General features: G+C 51.3%; 2 protein-coding genes across 2 annotated transcripts in view; one reads left to right on the top strand and one right to left on the bottom strand.

The window, feature by feature from the left end:
• Nucleotides 1–7,326: 7,326 nt before the first annotated feature.
• GDF11 (growth differentiation factor 11) lies at nucleotides 7,327–16,945 on the top strand. The gene is made up of 3 exons (XM_045789932.2): nucleotides 7,327–7,809; nucleotides 12,678–13,075; nucleotides 13,578–16,945. The coding sequence occupies exons 1-3, from the start codon at nucleotides 7,362–7,364 to the stop codon at nucleotides 13,956–13,958; spliced, it is 1,227 nt and encodes a 408-aa protein (XP_045645888.2). The 5' UTR covers nucleotides 7,327–7,361; the 3' UTR covers nucleotides 13,959–16,945.
• Nucleotides 16,946–18,097: 1,152 nt separating this feature from the next.
• The window catches only part of SARNP (SAP domain containing ribonucleoprotein), a 46,666-nt gene continuing 42,100 nt past the window's right edge, over nucleotides 18,098–22,663 (bottom strand). The window contains exon 11 of the mRNA XM_045789933.2: nucleotides 18,098–21,321. Coding sequence (XP_045645889.1) covers nucleotides 21,280–21,321 — 42 coding nt within the window. The 3' untranslated portion in view covers nucleotides 18,098–21,279. The remainder of the gene's footprint in view (nucleotides 21,322–22,663) is intronic.

Genomic DNA, 22,663 nt, shown 5'->3' with positions numbered 1-22,663 from the left:
TTATAAGGGAGGCCTGGGTGCTTGATGGCAGCTCCCAGACGACAGGCAAGGTCAGCGCTGCCCTGATCACCTGGTCACCGTGGCGGCCCTCTGACCCCCCAGCTGTCTGGGCAAGACGAGGTCACAGCGCCCCTCTATCCAGGAGAACACCATACTGTCAAAGTCACCTTACCTCCTCTCTGCAAGGAAGGCAAGGCTGGGGAGGGGCCTGCCAGGGAGTGACACACGGACTCTGAGGGCGCCCTGCCCCCCACCAGCAAGTGCCCTGAGGTCAGAGGCACTGGTGCCCCACAAGCTCTGCTTGGCAAGCAGGGGCGACTCTGGCTAAGCTTTCGCCCTCCCTGAGCCTCGGCCTCCTCCCAGGTGAGCAAGAGGAAAACCCCCTCCCACACCTCACAGGGCCACACCTCACAGGACAGTTGTGAGGGTCGAAAAAGAAATTAAAGGGTTCAGTTTTGTTACCTGAAGCCTTTGTTACCTTAGGCTTTAGCGTACCTTGCTTTGAGCCTCATCGGAATGAAAATGATTTTGCTTTGAGAAATATCTGGGGGCGCCTGGGTGGCTCAGTCGGTGAAGCGTCTGTCTTCGGCTCAGGGCGTGATCCCGGGGTCCTGGGATCAAGCCCCACGTCGGGCTCCCTGCTCAGTGGAGAGTCTGCTGCTCCTGTTCCCCCTGCTTGTTGTCTCTCTCTCTTTCTCTCTCTGTCAAATAAATATAATCTTTAAACATAAAATAAAATTCTTTAAAAATAAATAAATATCTGGACTCCACCCCACTTGAGGTGGCCAAGGAAAGGGTGGAAGGGGCAACAGCCCCCTTCCATCCCTCCTTCCCACCTTGGCCTTGGCCCAGAGCCCTGTTTCAAGCCCCAGGGCCCAGCTGTGGTTCCAACCCCACCCCACCCCAGCCCCCACTGCCCAGGTTCCAGCCTCAGCCCTCTGCCTCTGTCTTTGCCTGTTCCTTTCCCTGCTCCTTGGGCCCCAGCCCCTGACTTCTGGCCCCTCATTCTCTGCAACCTTGTCCGGCTCCTGCCCCAGCTTCCTCACTATTGCCCATGGGGTCAATCCAGGTGCCCAGCTGGTGAGTGAGCAGGGCGGGCAGGCCTGTCCCATGGCGTCTTCATGCACAGCCTGGCCCAGGAGGTCAGCCGCTGTGTGCTTCTGATCCAGGGCCAGCTCAGGAAGCGGCGGGCTCCACCTGAGAATCAGACCCGCACAACTAGGTTCTCCCCTGGGATGGAGCAGGTGGGGACACGGGAGCAATGGGAAGGGCACTGATGGGATGGGGTGCCCACTTCAGGCTCCTGTGCCTTGGGGCATCCATCCATCCATCCACTGAAAGCCCTAAACATGCCGGGCACTGGGACTCTATGGAGATGAGTAAGACATGGCTCTGCCTTCAAGGTGATTACAATCCATAGGCACAGACAAAAGTACAGCGTGGGGAGGGCTGTCCCAAAAAGAAGCCCCTGATGCCAGGGGCCAGCTGACATAGGTGGGGGGGACACAGCAGAGCACAGAAGGCCTTGGGGAGGCGTGCACTCAAGCTGTCCACACAGTAGGCTCCTCCCCCTTGCAGTTCAGGGACCCAGAAGTGAGGACATGAGGCAGGGTCTGAGTGGCTGGGGGTCGCTGGCACCACCAGGCAGAGCCCAGAGAAGTCTGTTCTGCCCTCACATCTTTAATTTCTGGTTCCCACTCCCAGACCCCAGGCAGACCTTCTGGCCATCCACACACCTTCACCATTGCTACACACACACACACACACACACACACACACTCACCCCTCACTTGGCAACAACCTTGATCTTCACTGCCCTGTGCTCTCTCCTGGACATTAGCTTCCTCTGAACATTTCTGACTCTAGCTCCCCTCACCTGGTAGCCCACATCAGACTTTGTCACCTCCTGGGGTGACAAACGGGCTCCCAGCGTTTTGAAGTCCCTGGAGAAGGAGAAGCAGGCTTTGTGCTCAGACCCCTCCTTTTCCTTGACTAGCAGGTGCCTCCTGCTGGCCAAACTGGGCATGGGGGCAGCCTTGACCGCCACACCCCAGGCCCCCATGTCGGGCCTGGGCGTGGAGAGGGAGCAATGGGTGAGAAAGACAGAAAGAGGGGAGAGGCCTGGGGAGACTGAGTGAAGGTGGGAAAGAGGGTACACCTGTGGAGTTGGAGGGCTGGGCCAGCCCTAAGATGATAAGGGAAGCTGAGGGGGTGGGGCAAGGGTGTCTTCTGGAAGGCCAGCGGCAAAGGAAGACGTGACTCCAAATGATCTGAGTTCCCCAGTTGTAGTCCACCTCCACCTGCTCCCCCCCCCAAATACCAACTCTTTGGCGCCCTCTGTCTGACCTCCAACTTCTCTTCGAGGGCCTTGGGGTTAAAGAGGTTAACAGGCCTGCTAGGAGATCCAGCAGGATAATTATAGGGTTTCGACCGTGGTGTGCAAGAGGACGGTAATTACACAATGAGGTCCTCTCTGGGGGCTTCAGGCTTTGTGGGCAGAGACCTGGGAGGGGTCCATTCCACTCACATTCCAGCCCCAGCCCAGAATAGCCTCCCCATACCACATTCCCAGAGGCTCACGCTGAGAGGGCAGGGGAAAGGGGGAAGCAAGTCTAGTAGGGAAGCCCCTCAGCAACTTCCCCTCAGCAGCTTCTCAATGACCCCAGCCCCTCCCCTCCTTGGAAAGACCTGCGGTGCCAGGGAATGAGCCACTGATCCTAAAAATAGGGCCTTTAGGAGGAAAAAGTGAGAAGAGAGGGCATTAGGGATCCTGGGCTGCTGCCCACTGACCCTGCTCCGATGGCCGGTGCAGTTCAGGTGTGTGGGGTAGGCTGAGGGGTAGGGATGCAGGGTTCCAGGAGTCCCTCCTCCTTACAGAGGTTCCCCAGTTCTGGTGTCTGCTGCTCTGAGAGTGGCCCAGGGGTCTCTGGCCTTGAACCCTGGGACCAGCTCCCAAGACCTACAGTTCCTCTGCCTGAGGATGGAACAGACCCTCCACCCGTGGCTACACAAGCCCCTCTTTCCTCCAGTAGCTCCTGAGACCTCATTGCCTCCCCCTGGGACACCTCCTGCTTCTCTCCCGGAGACTCGCAGTCTTCCATCCCTAACGCCTTCCCTTAGGCCCCGACCCAAATTTCTATGAATCAGTCAGGACCTTGAAGGAGGCGGGCCTTGAAGGTTGCCTGGGTAACGCCGGAGAGGGGCACCCCTGGCAGGAAGACAGTTGCCAGGGAGACCAGGACAGTGGGCGGGGCACCAAACCCTGGTTAGCCTGTATCCGGATGAGAAAAGATCTAAAGGTCCAGATCTCTCCCCGCTCCTTTTCCGTGAAAGCTGCAGGGCACCCCCTTGGGAACCGGGTCTAGGGAGGCTGAAGTCTGAAGCTCCCGAAAGAGACTTCCCAGGGATTAGTCCCCGCAACTCAGGGGAACCCAACAGAAACCAAACCTGAGGGAACTAAGGAAAGAGGCAAGATGTAGGAGGGGCTGGAGAGAGGAACAAGGCTTAATGCATTATGATATAGAACTTCTTGGACTAGAAACCTAAAGTGAAAAAATGCAAAGTATGCAAAACAGAACAGTTTTAGTCCCACCTCCAAGAAGCTAAAATTCCAGATTCTACCACCAGATGGCAGTCTTACCCACTCATTGAATTAAGCCCAGTCCTGGAACTGGTGGGGACGAAGCCAGGAGGTGGAAATCCTTTCTGTCTCACAAGTTGTTCCTGACTCTTGCTCTCTGGCATTTGGCAGACACCCATAACTCCTCATGGCCATAAATACCCAGTTTTCTCTCCCCAGCCCAACTCTGGCCAGATCAAGTTAACAGGATTCATTCATTCTTCACTCAAAGGAGCTCAGGAAAACTGGTGGAAAATTTTCCTGCTCTCTTGGGTCCCACTCACAGGGTAAGGGTGATAAAGTGGGGTAATAGTAATGACTAATTAACTCATTTAGACTTGCATGTCAGAAAAAAAAAAAAGAATTGTGTGTCAGGCAGTTAATCCTCATAACCTTATGAAATAGGTACAATATTGTTATCCCCATGTTAAGGAAGGGGAATCTGAGGCATAAAGAGCCAAGTTCACACTGCCAAAAAGGTGGGAGGGCTGGACCTTGAACCCAGGCAGCCTAGTTCTAGTCTAGAGGCAATGTGAGAGGAACCTCCATACCACACAAAAGGTTGCAGATGTCGCTAGGAAGAGCATCTACTCTGGGCTTGGGAGTCAGGGATGGACTCCTGGAAGACACATGTCTAAAATCTTGTCTATACTGAGACCTGAGGAAAGAATAAATTTAGCCAAGAGACTGGGGAGTGGGGGCAGTGGAGGGAGGAAGGGGAGCTATTCTAGGAAGAGGAAACAACTTACACAAGATGCAGAGATGATCAAGAGAAAGGAGGTGAAGTCTACCTCCAGGTTTCTGGCCTGGATGAGTGTCATTCAGTAAAATGAAAGTGTGCCTTAGCAAGATGGGGGCCCATTTTGGGGGGAGAGAAGGAGTTCTCTATTTATCATACTTAACCCATGATGTTTGAGGTGCCTTGGGACATCCAGATGGAAATAGCAAGGAGGCATCTGGCTTGGAGTTTTGGCCGGTACTGTTTATCTAGTGTCCTGTCCAGTCTAAAGGTTTCCAGAGGAAATGTATCTTTGCGTCTCTCATAGACCTACCATTGGAAACAGGCTTGGTGAGGAAGCGGAGGCTGGGCCACCTCCTCTGAGGAAGGAGAAGGAGGTGACACCACCTCTGCTCTCAAGGAGTTTGCAGTTTTGCTGAGGAAATGACATCAGAGAAATATTTTGGAGAACAGGCTATGCCAGAATATGCGGTAAAGGCAATCATTACTCCAAGAAATCAGAAAGGAAAGGAAAGAATCATGAAGAAAGAGCCCATGAAGGCCGCTACTGACTGGTCACTATGTAACCCTCACAAGTTGATGGGGGACAGTGTGATGCTCACTTTATAGATGAGAAAGTTGATGAAATGTGGAGATGCCCATGTCCTGGTCCTGATCCCTACCCAACCTTCCTGCCTCACCCCCGGACCTCCAGTTCCTTTTCCTCATTTCACTCCAGCTCCCCAACCCAACTTTGTCCTTATACCTGGTGTTCCATCAAGCCCATTTTAAGACATTCTCTTGGGCTCGGAGATGAAACTGGTGTCTCTTTATTCTGCCTGAGAAGCCCAAGAACGTGCATCTCTTTCCTCAATAAACATTGTGTATACCAGGAAAAGAGCAAGACCTGATCCCCTCAAACGTCTTCTTTCTTTCTTTCTTTTTTAATTTTATTTATTTATTTGACACAGAGAGAGAGCACAAGCAGGGGGAGCAGCAGGCAGAGGGAGAGGCAGGCTCCCCGCTGAGCAGAGAGCAGATGGCCCCAATCCCCAGACCCCAGGACCCACTCAGGCACTCCCCCCCACCCCCCGCCCACACCGCCCTCAAACATTTTCAATCTATTGGTTGTCTATTGACCTCCCGGGCTCTGGACTCAAGAAATCAGCCTGGAGAACCTGAGGACAGGGAAGAGGAACCTAGAACCAGAAGTCAAGCACGTCAGGAGCATTTTAACTCTCTCCCGCTCTGCCCTCTGGCTGTACACAGGGTCACACCTGGAAACTAGGGCTGGTCCTACATCTAGGTTTCTCCCTTTGCAACTTGCTGTCTCCAACTCAGATATCTGAGGGCAGACCTCTCACTCATTCTCACCCCTGCAATTACAAGAGCCTTCTCAGACTTTTAAGACCCTGCAGAGGCAATTGTATAACTAGGAATTCAGAGGCCCAGATTCTTCTGCAAGCATAGTGGTCTCCAGCCTACTTCCTCCCACCACCCCCCTCCCCCCAGTGGTCTCCAGTGGTCCCTTGTTCCTGCCTTTTCCAGCCTGCTGACTCCCTTATCCCTCAATTTCAGATCACACTCTTCCCAGCTCTAAGACTTGCTCTTTTTTTTTTTTTTAAGATTTTATTTTTTTATTTATTTGACAGAGAGACAGCCAGCAAGAGAGGGAACACAAGCAGGGGGAGAGGGAGAGGAAGAAGCAGGCTCCTAGCGGAAGGAGCCTGATGTAGGGCTCGATCCCAGGACCCTGGACTCATGCCCTGAGCGTGAAGGCAGACACTTAAGGACTGAGCCAGGCACCCCTAAGACTTGCTCTGGTCTCAGGGCTTCCCACCACTTCCCCACCTGCTCAGATTATCTCTGGCCTGTTTCTCTCCTAGTCTGCCTTGCTAATCCCCGTGTCCCATCATTCCATCTCACTGTTCCTGAGCTCCCAATGACCCAGCCCGATGCTGCCCTCCGAGGCTTCTTTAAACATTTTCTTTGGGCTACCTCTGGTAGCTGGGGGATTCTCTGGGCTCAAATTCCCCACCTCCTCCCCCCCAGGCTCTCCAGACTCCCACCAAGGCTGACCCTGTCACTGTGCTGTCTCTCCTCTCCTCAAAAGTCTCTGTCTTCTCATCTCTGCCTTCCCCTGATTGTCTGTGTCGGCCTCCTCAGGGGCTCCCTTGGCATCTCCCATTCCTCCCCCTCTTGATTTCTCTCCCTCTCTCTCTTTCCCAGGACTCTGGTCTTTGTCGCATCAGTTTCTCTGTCCCCGTTCCCATCTCTCTGCACCCTTGACTTCTTGTCGCAGGCTCTGTGGACCTCCATCCCTTCCTTCTGTCTAGCCATACCTCTCTTCTCCCTCTGGTCTCTCTGCCCCGTCTTTGTTCCTGATTCTCCCCCTCTAACTCTCCCACTAGTTTATACAGTCTCGTTCCTTCTCTCCGTCTCTCTAGCTAAGTCTGTCCTCTGTCTTCTCCCGTCTGACTCTCTCTTATCCCCCCTTTGTCTCTCTCTTGTCTCCTCTTCCTCCTGCTTCGCCTATCTGCGTCTGATCTGTTCTTGCCCCTTTATCTCTCTGTCTCTCCTTGGGCTCTGACTCTGACTTTCTCTATCTCTCCTTCCCTCTCCCGCACCCCAGTATCTCTCTCTTCATCTCTCGCTCCCTCTCTCCCTCTCTCCCTCCCTCTCTCTCTCTCTCTTCCTCGGCTCTCTCCGGCTCCCTCTCTCGCCTCGGATGACAGCGCTGCCTCTTTTGTTGGCTCCGCAGCCAATCGCGGCCGCTGACGACACGGGGGCCGGGGCTATAAAGGGCCTGGCCCGGGCTCGGGCCCCCCCAGCCGCCCGCCCCGGCCGCCCGCCCGCCCCGCCCGCGCGCCCGCCGCCCCCGGCCCCCCCGGCCCCCCCTCGGCCGGGCAGCCCCCAATCCCGCGCCGCCCGGACCCCCTCCTCCTCCCTCCCTTCTCCCTCCGCCCCCTCCCTGCGGGACTCCGGCGTCCCCGCCCCCCAGTCCTCCCTCCCCTCCCCTCCAGCATGGTGCTCGCGGCCCCGCTGCTGCTGGGCTTCCTGCTCCTCGCCCTGGAGCTGCGGCCCCGGGGGGAGGCGGCCGAGGGCCCCGCGGCGGCGGCGGCGGCGGCGGCGGCGGCGGCGGCGGCGGCGGGGGCCGGGGGGGAGCGCTCGAGCCGGCCGGCCGCGTCCGTGGCGCCCGAGCCCGACGGCTGCCCCGTGTGCGTGTGGCGGCAGCACAGCCGCGAGCTGCGCCTGGAGAGCATCAAGTCGCAGATCCTGAGCAAACTGCGGCTCAAGGAGGCGCCCAACATCAGCCGCGAGGTGGTGAAGCAGCTGCTGCCCAAGGCGCCGCCGCTGCAGCAGATCCTGGACCTACACGACTTCCAGGGCGACGCGCTGCAGCCCGAGGACTTCCTGGAGGAGGACGAGTACCACGCCACCACCGAGACTGTCATTAGCATGGCCCAGGAGAGTAAGTGGGCGGCGGGGCGCGAGCACTGGGGTGCTGGCTCGGGCTCCGGGAAAGTGAGCGCCTCCCGCTCCGAAGCGGGGCGCTCCCGGCTGCCCCGGCCCAGAAGCCGTTTCTGCGAAAACTTGACGGATTGGGGGGCGGGGGCTGCTCCATAGAAGTTTTTCGAGCGGTGGAGATGGGCTGCGGAGTTGTGTGCACACTCCTTTCCCCGAGGTGGGAGGGCAAACAGAGAGGGTTGCGAGATACCGCCTCCCACCCCGGGTGTGCAAAAAAGACCCGTGTTTCGGGGAGTCTGGGGAAGCTGGAGCCCATTCTCAGCGGAGGGGAAGGGGCAGTAACTCAGTGCTGCAGGGCCATGGAAGAGAGGCTGGAGAACAGAATCGGGACGCTTCGGGACAACCCCCCCCCCCAAGTCCCAGGCGGGCTGCGGAGCTCTCTGCTCCCAGTGGCCTTGGCACCGGCTCTCCACCCCTTCCACCTCCGGCTCCGCAACGCGCCCACCGGGCTGCAGAGAACTGAGTGCTCTTCTCCCTCTAGCAGGAGTGAGGTCCCTCCCAGAGCCCTGTGTCTCTCCTGGCAGCCCAGCAGGCACCCATTTCACCCAGAGCCCTTCTGACACCCGGTCTCCCAAAGGGCTGGGAAAGCTGTGCCTTCTGGTACTGACCGGGCTCAGAGAACTCAACTCCATTGCGCTGGGGCTAAGGGCACCCGTTTGGCTAGTCAAAGCTTATCATTCCTTTCCTTATTCACCCGCCCCTACTCAAAACTGGACTTGAGGAGAGAGAGGGAGACCTAGGGAGAAAAAGAAAGAAATAGATAAGGAGGGAGGGGGAACCCAGGCATTCAAGCCCCTGGCCAAACGGAAGATGAACATGTTAATAGACTTGAGCTGCTTTGAAATTTTATGGCCTGGAAAATCCAGGCCAACACCCCCCCCACCCCACCCCCAGCTCTCCCTAGGGTCAGATGACTCCCTTTTCCCCTCCCCCACTGAGGTCCCTTCACCCCTTCCCCGCTCCAACTCCAGGGAACCAGGCCCTCTCTTATTCCCTAGTGGTTTGGCAAAGTTGCCCCCCCCCCACAGTTCAGTTTTATGGCTCTGAACAGAAGAGGGGGGACTGGTTTATTGGCAGATGGGTCATAAAAAGCTGGGGGCTGAGGTGGACTCCGAGTGGCCCACCCCCATGGAGAGGCACAGGAACCCAGGTGTGCATCTGGGAGGCCGAGTGCCTCATACTGCCATTGGTTTCTCTGCAGACCCTAACGCCACAATACTTGGCCAGGCTTCTGAAGAAAAGAAAACCCAAAGGACTAGGAAACTTGCTGAGGGTGGTGGTGGCAGTGAAAGCCTGGGATCTGTCTGGGTTCCTCAGTCTCCCTTGTGTTCTTAAGGTTTCTGCTTTATAGAAGCTAGGGTCAGTCTAAGATTGACTGAGGGCAGGGGTGGGGGTGGGGATTCTATGAAACAGTTGTAAAGGAATTCTGAAGAAGAGTATGCTGGAAGAGGATGAAGGGTACAGAGGAAGAAGATACTCTGGTTTGTGTGGTACAGTGTGTGTGAGGAGTTTCAGAATGGGTGATGGAGCTGTGGACTTCCCCTTGCCTCTACCCTTAGCATCCCTGAACCAACCGGCTTGAGCCCAGAGTTAGTCCTCATAATGGGGATGCAGGGAGTGAATACACTCTGTGTGCATGGATCGGACAGTGCAGGTTAGGCTGGGGGGACCGGGAAGGACACCAGTAGGTGGGGTTCTACCCGAACTTCCGCCCTCATTCGACTTCAGGACTTGGGTAACTAGGGAACTGGGTCTCCAGCCAGGTATTGTACGTCCCCTTTAAGAGCCAAGCTGAGCTCTTTTGAGAGGGAGGGGGAGCGGAGGGGAAGGGAGGGAGAGAGGGGAAAAGGAAAAAGAGACTTTTATAGTCTAATCCCCAGGGACCCGCTTTAATAAGAGACTTGTGCTCTGCTAATCGGGGGAGGTGTTTGTCAGCAGAGATGGCCTCCGCTCCCCTCCCCCTCCCTCCCCTCCCCCAGCACTCAGCCCTGGACCCCAGCCCCCACCTCTCCTAGGCTGCGGTGCCTGCCCTAGTTCCCTCCACCCTCTCAGGCTCTCCCACCCCAGCCTTCATCCTGGGAACCCAGCCCCCTTGCCCTTCTGGGAGCCAAGCCCAGCCCCTCAGTTTCTCTCTCCTCTCCTATACCAAGAGGCCCCTGCCCTCTCAGCCCAACCTCCTGCCCCTAGGCCTTCCAGCCTTGGTAAGGAGAGTGTGTAGGGGGTGGGGGGGGGCGGTGGAGGAGGAGGTGGTGAGCTGGGAGGGGGTTGGGCTTTTGCTGAAAATAGTGCAATGACCTCTCTCCAGACCAGCACCGCCTACTAAACCTGACCTGCTGCCTGCCACCAACCCGATCAATCCAACACAGATGTGGCTCTTTCCCCTCCCCTTGGGAGCTGGGCCTATATGTGTGTGTTGGGGACTCTCTCAAGCCTCTTGTTTCCCTCTGTGGCTCTACCTGCTTCTTCTTTGTTCCTCTCTCTGTGTCTTTCTGTCCTTTCTCTTTACCCCACCAGGCTTAGCTGCCTCCCTCCTTTCACTTTTTAGCCTCCATCCACTCCTTTCACATTCCCCCTTCTCTCCCAGTGTTCAAGCTTATTTCTTTTCCCTCTACCATGATCTTCCTCTCTCCCTTCCTTCTCTCCTCCAGTTCTCTTGACTATCGCTTCCAACCTGCCTTCATCACTAACAGTCCCTTCTCTGTTCTTCTCTCCCTCACCGCCTCCAGTCTCCCTCCCCTCTCTTCCCCTTTCCTTTTCTTTCTCCATCCATCTTGGCCCCTTGTAGCACCAACTGTCCCCACATCCCCTGGGAGAGAAGTGTATGGTGATCCCCTGGGGTAGGGATGGGGGACTCAGAAGAAACGAGACTTAGAGGGATGGGGCCCTAGTGCCCAATCCTCTTATCTCTAAACCTTGGGTCAGCTTAGGTAAGGGAGTATGTTTAGAGCTTACAAAACTAACAATAAACCAGCATTTATTGAGAAGCTACTACTATTTTCATTCTTTATTTAATGCTCAGCACTCCTATGAAAGAATTATTATCTGTATCACTGAGAAGTTTGGTGGGAAAGGTCAGATACAGGTTCATGAGGAGTCAAGCAGTGATTGAACCCACTTCGTAGTCAAAGAACAGTGTTTAGACGCCAGGAAGAACTTTAAGGCACTTGCCTATATATTTTAAGATTTGGAGTTTAGGGGATTCATTCAGCATGCACTTACTAAACACTGCTTGGTAATACGGGAGGCACTAAAGCTATAATGGTGAGCAAAACAGACACAGCATTGACAAGTGGGAAAATAAGACAACCCTATGAAATTAGGCACAGTAGCCCCATCTCACCAACAGCTTCCCTGCCCCAGCTACTCTCCTAATCTCTGAATCTCTACTCCCTGAATCCTCCCTCATTGCACCAGCATTGCAGCTCCAGGACAATAACAGGGAGGACTACCAGTGCCCTGGGACCTCAGAGAAGAACCAAGGGAAAGGAAGCTACTGGAGGAAATTTGTGTCTCATTCCTGAATATATGAAGATCATTGAGCACTTGCCTCCTCATCTCATTTGGAGGACCCTCCTTCTCCGGGAGTGGGGGAGTGCTGATGAGAGAGAACAGATGCTAAGTCCTCCGTGATTACACAGAACTCAAGACCTGGTGTGATACATAAGGGCCTGGATTTCCTGATCATACTTAACATAGCTCTGGAAGCTCATTCCTGACTCTTTTTCTCTATGTAGAGTGAGAATGGATATTCCTGTCCAATGGAAACATGATTTAGGGCATTTCCAAGTGAATTAAGAGATTAGAAAGGGGAACCCAAAGGAGCTGAAATGGAAGCAGAGGCAGATGCTGAGAATCAGCCTTTCAACCCAAGAAGGGTCAGTTTCTGGTCCAGAACAAGATGTAATGGGCCAAAATGTAACGTTGGGATGTTAAACCTTTGTAGAGACTTAACTGGCACTGGACTGAGGAACCAAAGGAAGCTCAGGGGAGAAAAGAAGACATTGCAGTTGATCCGATGTGTTGGATATCATTTCTGAAGCTTTGGGCAATAGGAGTAAACAACATGGAGGCAGTTTTTCCCTTCCTTAAAAATCAAGGCAGTAATAGTGATGATGAGGAGGAAACAGCTGAGGAAACGTGTTCTCAGGTTCAAGGGACTGGGGAGTCAGATGCACAGGTCAGTGCTGGAGCTGATCCAGTCTCCTGAGAGTATTGTTTCTGGCAGGAATGGTGCAAGAAGTCTAGATCTGAATTCTGGTTTACCTCATGGAATACATTGAGCCCCTGCTCCCTATCTGGACCCTGGTTATCCACTCCTGAGACCATCTGGTTGGGGGTGGGGCTGTGCCAAGGCTCCACCTGGCCATCATACAAAACAGGGCAGAAAAGGGGCAAGGTGACCTGAGAGCAGCAGGTGTGGTGAGGCTTGGCTTCTATGAAGAGCATCAAAGTTCTGAAAAATTTGGAGTCCTACATGCTGGGGGAATGGAAGGCTGCAGGCAGGGGGGGGGTGGTGGTATCCCTAAGAACTGCTGTGCAGGTTATCTGGTAGAGGGGGGCCTATGTATTAGGACAAATGGACTAAGGAATGGATGCAGAGCAGAAAGGCCTGATAGAGACATCATCCTATAGGGAAAGAGAGGAGGCACTGTAAAGTACCAGTGACACAGCAGTCAACAAGACAGACACGAGAGAAGGGTAAAGAGCTGGAAAACTCAGGCTGAGTCGTCCAAGTTGTCAATGCCACCCAGGGCTGCTGACGCCCTTCACAGACACCGTTTGCTGATGTTGTGCCCCCTTCTCTCTTATCAGCGGACCCTGCAGTGCAGACGGATGGCAGCCCTCTCTGCTGCCATTTCCACTTCAGCCCCAAGGTGATGTTCACCAAGGTACTGAAGGCCCAGCTGTGGGTGTATCTACGGCCGGTGCCCCGCCCAGCCACGGTCTACCTGCAGATCTTGCGACTGAAACCCCTAACTGGGGAAGGGACTGCAGGGGGAGGGGGCGGAGGCCGGCGTCACATTCGAATCCGCTCACTCAAGATTGAGCTGCACTCACGCTCAGGCCACTGGCAGAGCATCGACTTCAAGCAAGTGCTGCACAGCTGGTTCCGACAGCCACAGAGCAACTGGGGCATCGAGATCAACGCCTTTGATCCCAGCGGCACAGACCTGGCTGTCACCTCCCTGGGGCCGGGAGCTGAGGGTCTGGTGAGCAGGGAGCTTGAGATGGTGGCAGATATGTGTAACCTGGCCCTGAGGAGGTGGGATGTTGGAAAAGGCAGACCAGGAATGAGAAGGGGCTGGGTATCAGCATTATTTCTCAGGGGCCAGGAGCTGAGTCTACAGGAGTTTTTGGGCACGGGTAGGGTGGGGAGTGGCAGCTGTCACTTTTCAGATACAAGCCAGGCCACGGATTTGGGGTGGTGTTAATGGGAGATCCAAGAAAACACAAAAATGGGCTGTTGATAATGCCTGGGGCCAAGGGGGCTGATCAGGGTCAGGATGCCAGGAGAGAGTTAGAGGTGAGTTGGAGATAGCTAGCTTGCGACAAAAGTGGGTAGAAGGTAGGGCTGGGTATGGAGCAGGGGAAAAGCTGAGAAGGCAACGGTCTCTGTTGTGGTGCCCCTGTTGAGGGGCAGATGAGAAAGGAAAGGGAGTAGGCGCTCCTCAGGGCTCTATCACATCTCTGTCTCCTCTCCCTCACCCCCAGCATCCTTTCATGGAGCTTCGGGTCCTAGAGAACACAAAACGGTCCCGGCGGAACCTGGGCCTGGACTGCGATGAGCACTCGAGTGAGTCCCGCTGCTGCCGATACCCCCTCACAGTGGACTTTGAGGCTTTTGGCTGGGACTGGATCATCGCGCCTAAACGATACAAGGCCAACTACTGCTCCGGCCAGTGCGAGTACATGTTCATGCAAAAGTATCCGCACACCCACTTGGTGCAACAGGCTAACCCAAGAGGCTCTGCTGGGCCCTGCTGTACTCCCACCAAGATGTCCCCAATCAACATGCTCTACTTCAATGACAAGCAGCAGATTATCTACGGCAAGATCCCTGGCATGGTGGTGGATCGCTGTGGCTGCTCCTAAGGTGGGGGACAGAGGATGCCTCCCCCAGAGACCCTACCCCTAGACCCCCAGCCCTGACCCCCCTACCCTCAGGCCCTAGAGCTCCCTCCACCTCTTCCCATGAACATCACACCTTGTTCCCTGCCCAAGCAGTGTGCAATACAACAGAGGGAGGCAGGTAGGGACTGATGGGTGAGGGGCTTGGGGAACAGGGGGAAGAGGGGGCATGGTCAGGTGGGGAGTGTTTGAGGTTTGCAGGTGAGAAGGTTTGGCAAGAAGACAGAGAGACGTAGAGACAAGAGGTAGAACAGAGGGATAGAGACAGAGGAACAAAAAGAGCAGCAGTGAGAAGGCAAAGGGAGAGAGAGGCAGAAAAGACAGAGACCAGGCAGAGATTAACGATGAGAAAGAGGCTGAAATGGAGTAATATGAGAAAGCCCCACACCCAGCCTCCTTTCTTCCACTGGTAAGGTGAGGGGCTTGGTATGGTTTGGGGAGATCCCCTGACTACCATTCTCAGTAGGAGGAAATCAAAAATCCATTCTTAGCTTCTTCCCTTTCTCCCTCCAACAGTGGCCAGGGAAGGGAAGTGAGGGCAGGGGCAAAAGTAAGGATTTGGGAATTTTATTTATTTATTTATTGTGACTTTTCATTTTTTGGTATTTGGCTTTACTGAAATAGAAGGGCCCCTGCCCACTGTGCCCCATTTCTCCCTTATTCCCCAAAGCCCTGTTCTCCCTCAATACCCACCTACTTAAGCACTTGTGTAAAGCCTCCAGGGTTGGGAATGGGAGCAGAGGGCAAGAGGGCTAACACAGGAAAATTTCCAACCCATAATCACCCAACTTAACCTTCCTGAGCCAAATGGGTTGAACTGAATTCCAGCAGTCACAGAAACAGTACGAGGTTAGGGTTTAGGAGCTTGGCGGGGGGGTGGGGGGGGAGAGCCCTCAACATCCAGGATCTATATGAGAGCCACTAAACTAACCCTCAGATCCACCCTCACCGTCCTGAGTTATTTAGCCAGAGGGTGTGGCCCACATATGCCCAAATTCCCCCCAGCCAAGAGAGAGACCAAAGAGCCTGTGGAATACCCCTACTCCCAGCCTCTATCTTCAGGTCAATAAAGAGAGTATAGAGATCCCAGAGTCCCAGGTCTGGGAAGGGTTAGGAGGGGTCAAGAAAGGAGTAGTAAGGAGATTGAAGGTTACAGGGCATTTGAATCCAAATCACTGCTCTGGGCTATAGCGGGAATAGAGCCAGCAGACCAAGATGGAAGGGATTCCGGAGGGGGGACATTTTAGTTCCCCCAACCCCAAAGCTCAGGGTGGAAGGGGGGAAAACAAGGGAGCAGAGTGTCTATAATTATTTTTATCTTTTATTTTTGGAATCTAGCAGTACCTGGCAGCAGGGAGGGGACAATAAAGTGGGGAAGGGAAAAGCATCTGACAAGGCCAGTTAGAGCAGAGGATTGGAAGGATGGAGACTCCCTGGTTTGGAAGACTAGGAAGCAGGCAGGGACTGGTTGCCACTCCTTCACTAGCTGGGCCTATTCCTCCCACAATTCCTGACCCACCATCCTCTGGACTCACTGTGCCTCAGTTTCTTCCCCTCGATGGAATGAGAAATAGCAGCACCCGCCACAGCCAAGAGATGAATTCTGAGCACTTACCACGGGCACTTTATGGACATAAAATACCTCTCGCTGTGGGACAGATAACCAGGGCACCGGAGTAGTGGTGAAGAGATGTGAGGCTTAGAGGAGTCACAGGCTTCAGAGTACAAGTCCCCCTCTGCCTCCCAGATGGACAGTGCCTGAAGCCAAGGAGTTGAGAGATCTCCTGATCCACACCCTATCCATACCTCACCACCAGACCTCTTGGCTCCAGGCAAGAGCCTAGAGGATGTCAAGAGAGGAGGTCCAGAACCTTCAGCAAAACTGTCACTCTAAGTAGAGCCAGCAGTTATGGGTCTGATGCAAACAGTACCGAACTAAAGCCTGACCTGGAGAGCTGACCTGGAAGGCTTGTTCTTCCCAAGAGTAGACTCTCCTGTCTGGCCCAGATGGTGGAAGGGGCAAAGGTATGTGACCACCCCTGGGAAGGTGATGTTGGCGAGCTTTAGTATCATATTCCCATTTCCACAGTGAAAAAGTGAGATGGGGTATTTTGGTACAGGAATGGGCAGGGGCTGTTAAGCATCTCAATTTGCCTCCCATATAACAGCCATGCTAACCCCCAGCCTCTCCTCTCTGGCCGTGTTCTTCCATCCTTCCTTCTACCCCAACCTTGGAGAACAAGATACATCTGACCAACACCATTCCCATATCCTTGGTTGAAGGAGAGGAACAGAGAAGAACAGAAGATGCCTCCTCCAAGATCAAATGCTCATGTCTCTTGATCTTGGCACAGGGTGGGGGATGGATAATAGACATCAGGTGACTTCCCTCTATAAATTCTAGAGAGCTGGAGCATTAGACTTGGGGGACACTTACAACATGCCCCTTTAATACCACCAAATAAAGACCTTTGTGGGGGGGGAGGGTCTTTTTCTTCTGAACATAAATTATGAATTGAAGCCTCATTCCCTTGGTCCTCCTCACCCTCAAAGAGGCATGGGGTAAAGAGGCTTGGCGGCACAGTCCAGCAACCTAGTGGGAACTAGCAACCCCTCTCCCACTTTATGATGTGTGTGGAACTGGCCAGTGCCCCTCTGATCGTAAGTAGTGTAATTATTATTTACTTTGTGTATTTGTTACACCATGTGTGTGATTGCCTTTGTTTGTTAAGGGTGACTGAGGAGTATGGGGGTGACAGGGGCACTGGAATGCCGGGAAAGGACTTCTTCACTGAGATCAAGGCTTCCTGGAGGGAACCATTGCAAAAAGGCCATCAGGCAGTTTTCAAGTTATGTGACAGAGGGCAAAGATGGCCATAGGGTGCTCTGAGTTTTGGGATGGTCACATGACACAATCCAGCACTTGAACCTGAAAAAAAAAAAAAATAAAAGCAGTCAAAGAGTTTAGAATTCAGTGATGAACTCTTCTCCCTAATCAAGCGCCACATTTATACGTTGGAGATCAGGAACAAAAGAGGATCTGAGAAAGGATGAAACCTTGTGCTCAAGGAATAAGAACACGGGGGTCTTTGGAGCAAGAAAAACACACTAGGGGTATTTGGGATGAGGGTGGGGACATACAGTCCAAGGGAGGATGGGCAGAGAATGGGAAAGGGAGGGGACCTAGAACAACTCTTCTTGATCCAAAACAGTCCCAAAGATTACCAAAACCCTCTCCCAGGCTCCACTTAACAGAACATCTAAAAGTTCTGTTTAAGATGATCCCGCTAATGTCAGTCCCATTCTCCCACAATTCCCTGATCCTCAGTTTCCTTAACTAAGTTTCACCAAAATCCACAAACCAAACCAACATAGCCATTCAAATTGTAAATGTACCAAGATGGTTAGGCATATCAAATAGTCTTTGATTTCACCAAAAAAAGGGTCTCCTGTGTACCTAAGACAAAAGAATCTTGCCTAACTCATATTTGAAAAAAGACAAGAAAAGCTCCTGTCACACTGACCTGATCCATAATGGGGGCCAGGGCCACCGCGAGGTCAGTGTGCCACCATACTCTCCCTGTCCTGTCAGTTCTGTCAGTAGACTGACCCCATCTCAGACCAACTACAAGAGTGAGGTTGAGGGAAGACAAAAGTGCTACATACAGTATCTTCCCAAGGAATTGTTTTATCCACACCTACTCCTAGCTTTTGGCTTGAGCTAAAAATAGGTTTTCTCCCTCACTGCTCATTGTTTCCTATGTTGAAAGGACATGCAGAAGAGATTGCCAGATGACTTTTACCCCTAAACAACCTCCAACCCAATGGGTAAGTAGCTCACTAACCTATACTGTTCCTTGGCCTGCTTTTTGGATGTCAGGGCCCCAAGCTAAGAATCAGCAGGCAGTAGCATTTACAGCTTCTCATCTGTGGTGAGGCAGAAGCAGGGAAGTCGATACGCCAGGTCACAAGGTCAGCTTTCCTGCCTGTGAGGTGGGGGTAAAGGAGCAACTGGGATTCCCACCTCTTCCCACTCAGAACCTGAAAATGTACCTATACATGCAGTGCCCCCCCTCCCCCACGTTCAAATGAGTCCACTCAGCTCCCTCCCTCCCCTCTAGCTGGAACCTACTCAGTGAAAAGAAATATTTCCACTGTAAGTCACCTGGTAAAATTAAGAGCTTACTGAATGATACTATGCAAACTATGGTAAGCAAATTGTGCTGAGTATATAATCTATTAGCAATTCTCATAGCAACATTCGCAATAGGGTTGCTTGCTATTGGTACAGTCTGGAAAGAGTCATGGAATGATTTGCCCAGTCACAGAGCCAATAGAGCTAGTATGGTAGAACGAATTACACCTAAATACTACACACTATTCCACTCTAATGTGTTCTATTAATAGTAATCTGAGACGTTGAAAAACTAAAGGCAGAAAAAGCAAAAGACGAGAAAAGAAAGAGAAAGCTGGAATCACCCTGGGCACAAAGGGTCTGCAAAGGTGTGAAACCTGCCATTATTTTTCAATCCCTTTGAAAGGAAAAACAAGAATGTGGCCATGTAGCAAGAAAGGGAGGTTAGATTTTAGTGGATTTCAATAATCAGAGGCAACAGTCTATCAGAGGCCCACATGGAAGAGAACAGAGAAAAAGTTATTCTCCCTTATTTATGTAAGTTCCTTCCTTCCCCCTCATCTGTTTCTCATGTCAGACATGGCAATAGGACTCAACCCCAGGAAGTCCTGTTCTATTCACATCTCCCTTCCTAAAGCTCTCACCCTTACAGAAGCTTCTAGTGCTGTATATTCTGAAGTCCCCAGGAGTCAGGGTGGGGGGAAGGGCAGTTTAGAGTGATGGTGGAGAAAAAGAGAAGGATCCCATGGTTCTTAGAGAACCATAAAAAGGTGCAGATTTACAGCTGAGGAAGCTAGTTCCCTCCACATCTTTTATAGACTCCCTCATTAAGAGCTCTCAGGTATGCAGAGAATGTCACAGCTTCAGGAGAGGGAAAAGACTGGAGTCAGCTAACTGCATATGAATCCTAGATCAACTACACCAGGTATACTAGGAGATAGGAAGGAAGGGTACTTGGATTCCAGATAAAGAACTGCAAGCCCGGATGCTTTTAAAGGGACTTACTATTTTAAGGTTGAATTAGTAAAAAAGACATAGGCATCCTGAACTTTCACGCTCAAAAAGTATGCAGGGAACAACTACCATTAGACAGGAAGAGGAAGATCTGGTCATCAGGCTTGGGTGTGAGAGACTTCTGATTGACAGAAGAACAGCTGATGGAATGGGATGAAAAAAGTTATTTAAAAATCCACACAAATTGAGTAAAAACACAGTATCAAAGATTTGGGGAAGTGAGTTGAGGGGGAAAAGAACGATTAACTTTCAGAAAGAGAATCCTGCGGGAAGGCGGAATACCTTTCTGGAAGGTTTTAGAAAATAGAGACAAAGTGAAGAAAACTTCTGAAGGACCCAGTGCTCTATTTCTTTACCTATTTATGTTCCCATCCTTGGGTAGAAAACCCTTACTGAATCTATAAGATTTCTTTCAACCTACAAAACTAATTTTCTGTGGTTCTGTTTTCAGATAGAAACAGAGTAGAGAAAGAAAAGTTCGTCTCAGGATCAGGGCCTGGAGAAAAGAAAAGGCAGGCAAACAGAAGAGGCCAGAGGGAAGGGAGGGAAGGAAATGTTTAACCCATGTCCCTTTTGTTCACCTCTCCAAAGTTATTTTGGGGCAAAATTCACAATAAATGGGCAATCTTTGCATCTGCTCTACAAGGCCCAGTTTTCCTAAAGTGTCTAAACTTAGGTCCCTGCCCTACTCAGCAACCAAAGACAATTTGTGGAAAGAGATTCTTGTTGGGAAGGGGATCAAACCATTACTTTTCTATTAATCACAAAACCAGACAGGTTATAGTAGAAATGGAAATAAGGAATTATACCACAGCAACACAGGATCTGATCAAGGTATCCAAGTCTTCAGGTAAGGTACCAGGCTCTTAAGCTTTATTCTCAAAACAAACAAATAAAAACCAACCTTACAGAGATGTCCAGAAATAAAGATAAAGAGGAGAAACCCTACACCAACATATCCAAAAACAAAAGTAGCATGTTTCAGATCTCGGTGAAACATCAAATGCAAACCAGCAGCCTGCTTGGAGAGAGTCAAACCTTTCTAAGTAGGAGGCTCAGCAAGGAAAACGGATGTTAGTAATATTTAAGAAACGTTGCCACTAAAACTATGTACTTCTGTAATGGAAAAAGACAAACTAGCACAGGACTTGATTAGAAAGTAGAAACCTTCAGGAGCATGTGGTTGGTTCAGTAGGAAAAGCATGCAGCTTTTGATCTGTTGATCTTGGGGCTGTGAGTTTGAGCCCCATGCTGGGTGTAGAGACTACTTACACACACACACACAGCCTTAAAAAAAAAAAAAAAAAGGCAGAGGTTTCCAGTCTACTGCTCATGTTCCCAATGATCTAGACATCAATGCTTAACACCTCTAATATCCTATCATGCTTTGAATCCCTACACTTCTAGCTCTGAGGCATACCCAGCCCATCTCCTTTCCTGAACTGCATAACCAACAGGGTCCTACATATCGGCCTTGGCTGAAACCAGACAGTATCTCACCAGGTCACTCTTGAAAACAGAGCCCTTCTGGACTCCATTCCATAATAGACTACCAATCATCAACCCTTACATATATATCCTTTACACCTAAAATTCAATGTTCCCCCTATTTTGCCCCAATGGGTCATGCCAACCTCCCAAAGCAAAGATTCAGGGTGAAACTTGGTCTCTTCATGGAAAAAAAAGAATAAAAGGATGCCCCTGAATCTGAGAGAAGGGAATAAACAGGATTAAAGGAATAGACTCAAATCCTTTTCCTTGTTCTCCTTTCTAAAGGATAAAGGCATTATGGCTAATTCCCTGTAATATTTGTCCCTGAAGCTCCCCTTATCTGGTCTAATCTGGCTCTAAGAACTCAAAGGAGCACCTAATAAAACACAATGTTTTCTTTTCTATTTGTATTTTATTAACAAGCAAAATAATAATTAAAAAACAACAACACAAGAACAACAACCTTAAAGTTGGAACAGCAATGAGTCAAATTGCTGCTGAAGTTCCTGGATGTACCCGGGGTACATGCTCTCTCATTGCGAGGCAGGACCTAGGCACATGACTGTGCATTTAGGCATATATATGACCAAGAAAAGTCAGAGAGATGGAAACCACTGGATAACAGACAGCATTAAGAGCTTTTCATCAGGCAATCCCAAAGCGCTCTGCCCTTTTCCTCTTCTTTGCCTGTAAGAAGCAAGAAGAAAAAAATTAGATTACAAGACAACAGTGGCCTGGGTTCCTGGCTGCTTTAACCCAAGCTCACATGAATTATCACAAGGTCCAAGAAGGAGGGAAGACCCAGGCGTAAGCTTGGCAGCCAGAGATTTCATTCCTGAATCTCTTCAGTTATCCAGTTAAAGCCGAAGAGGTTTGGTGGAAAAGGAGGGGAGAAGACTGTGGGGAGTAGGGGGTGGGGGAAAAGGAGGAAGTGAATAGTAGTAGATTCCTGAAGGAGAGAGGTCCACTCAGCCTTATAGCAAGTTAGTCTGGAAACAATGGACTCTTAACAGACTTGGGAATCTTCCAGTCAGTGGGGAGATGGGAGATCTCAGAGGACAAAGGGTTGACCAATGCTATTTTTTCATGGAGAGGGTGAAGGGGATGCCCTTCTTGGCAGTAAGGCCCAAGCAGGAGTTATTCCTTGGGCCTCCAAATCTACAGAGAGGCATATAAATCTTCAATGCCAACAGAATAAATGGGAAGGAGGGGAGTCCCCAATATGGATCTCTTTAAGGGAGTCAGCACTGGAGAGAGGCACAAAATGAGAAATGGGGGAGGAGAGAAAGACCTTTTTGATCTGGGAGTGACTGAAAACAGCACTGAGTCCTTCATCCTCATTCTAACCACTGCCCCCAGCAAAGAGGGGACTTCTTTTCTTTAAGAGAGGGAGGTGGGGGGAGGGGCAGAGGGAGAAAAAGAATCTTAAGCAGGCTCCACACCCAGCGCAGAGCCCAAAGCAGGGCTCGATCTCACAACCCCGAGATCATGACCTGAGCCAAAATCAAAAGTTGGCTGCTTAACTGATTGAGCCACCCAGGTGCCCTGGCACTTTTTCTTTTTTCTGGATTCCATTCACACAGGAGGTTTAATTTAGATTAAAAAGAAAAGATGAGTGTAAGCCCAGCCCACTCTACCTGAATTACTGACACAATTCTCTGGAATCAAATAAATTAGTCATCTGGTTCATGTAAACTCCATCAACTTCTGCAGTTACTACCCACTTACATGCACTGACTCTCCCAACAAAAGCTACTATTCCTTGCTAACCAACAAAATCATCTGCCTTATCTTGGAGAAGCCAAATGTACTACCTTAGTAAACATGGCTGGTTCAACAGTTTCCTTGGCAAAGAGGCAATAATTATACTAGAATTAGAACAAGCCTTTGAGTTTACTTCTAACTCATCCTGGCAAGTCAGTCAGTAAGCTGATACTTACAACAGGTAATGCTTTATTCTGAATTAGCAGCACAGAGTATACAAAGTCTTTCAAGTTTCTCCCTACTGGAGATGTAAACTGATGAAATT

This window comes from Ursus americanus, chromosome 17 (assembly GCF_024610735.1).
Source record: "Ursus americanus isolate L20-20 chromosome 17, mUrsAme1.1.p, whole genome shotgun sequence".
NCBI classification, from domain to species: domain Eukaryota; kingdom Metazoa; phylum Chordata; class Mammalia; order Carnivora; family Ursidae; genus Ursus; species Ursus americanus.
The sequence above is the reverse complement of the archived record's forward strand: the minus strand, read 5'-3'. Positions and strand labels throughout refer to the sequence as shown.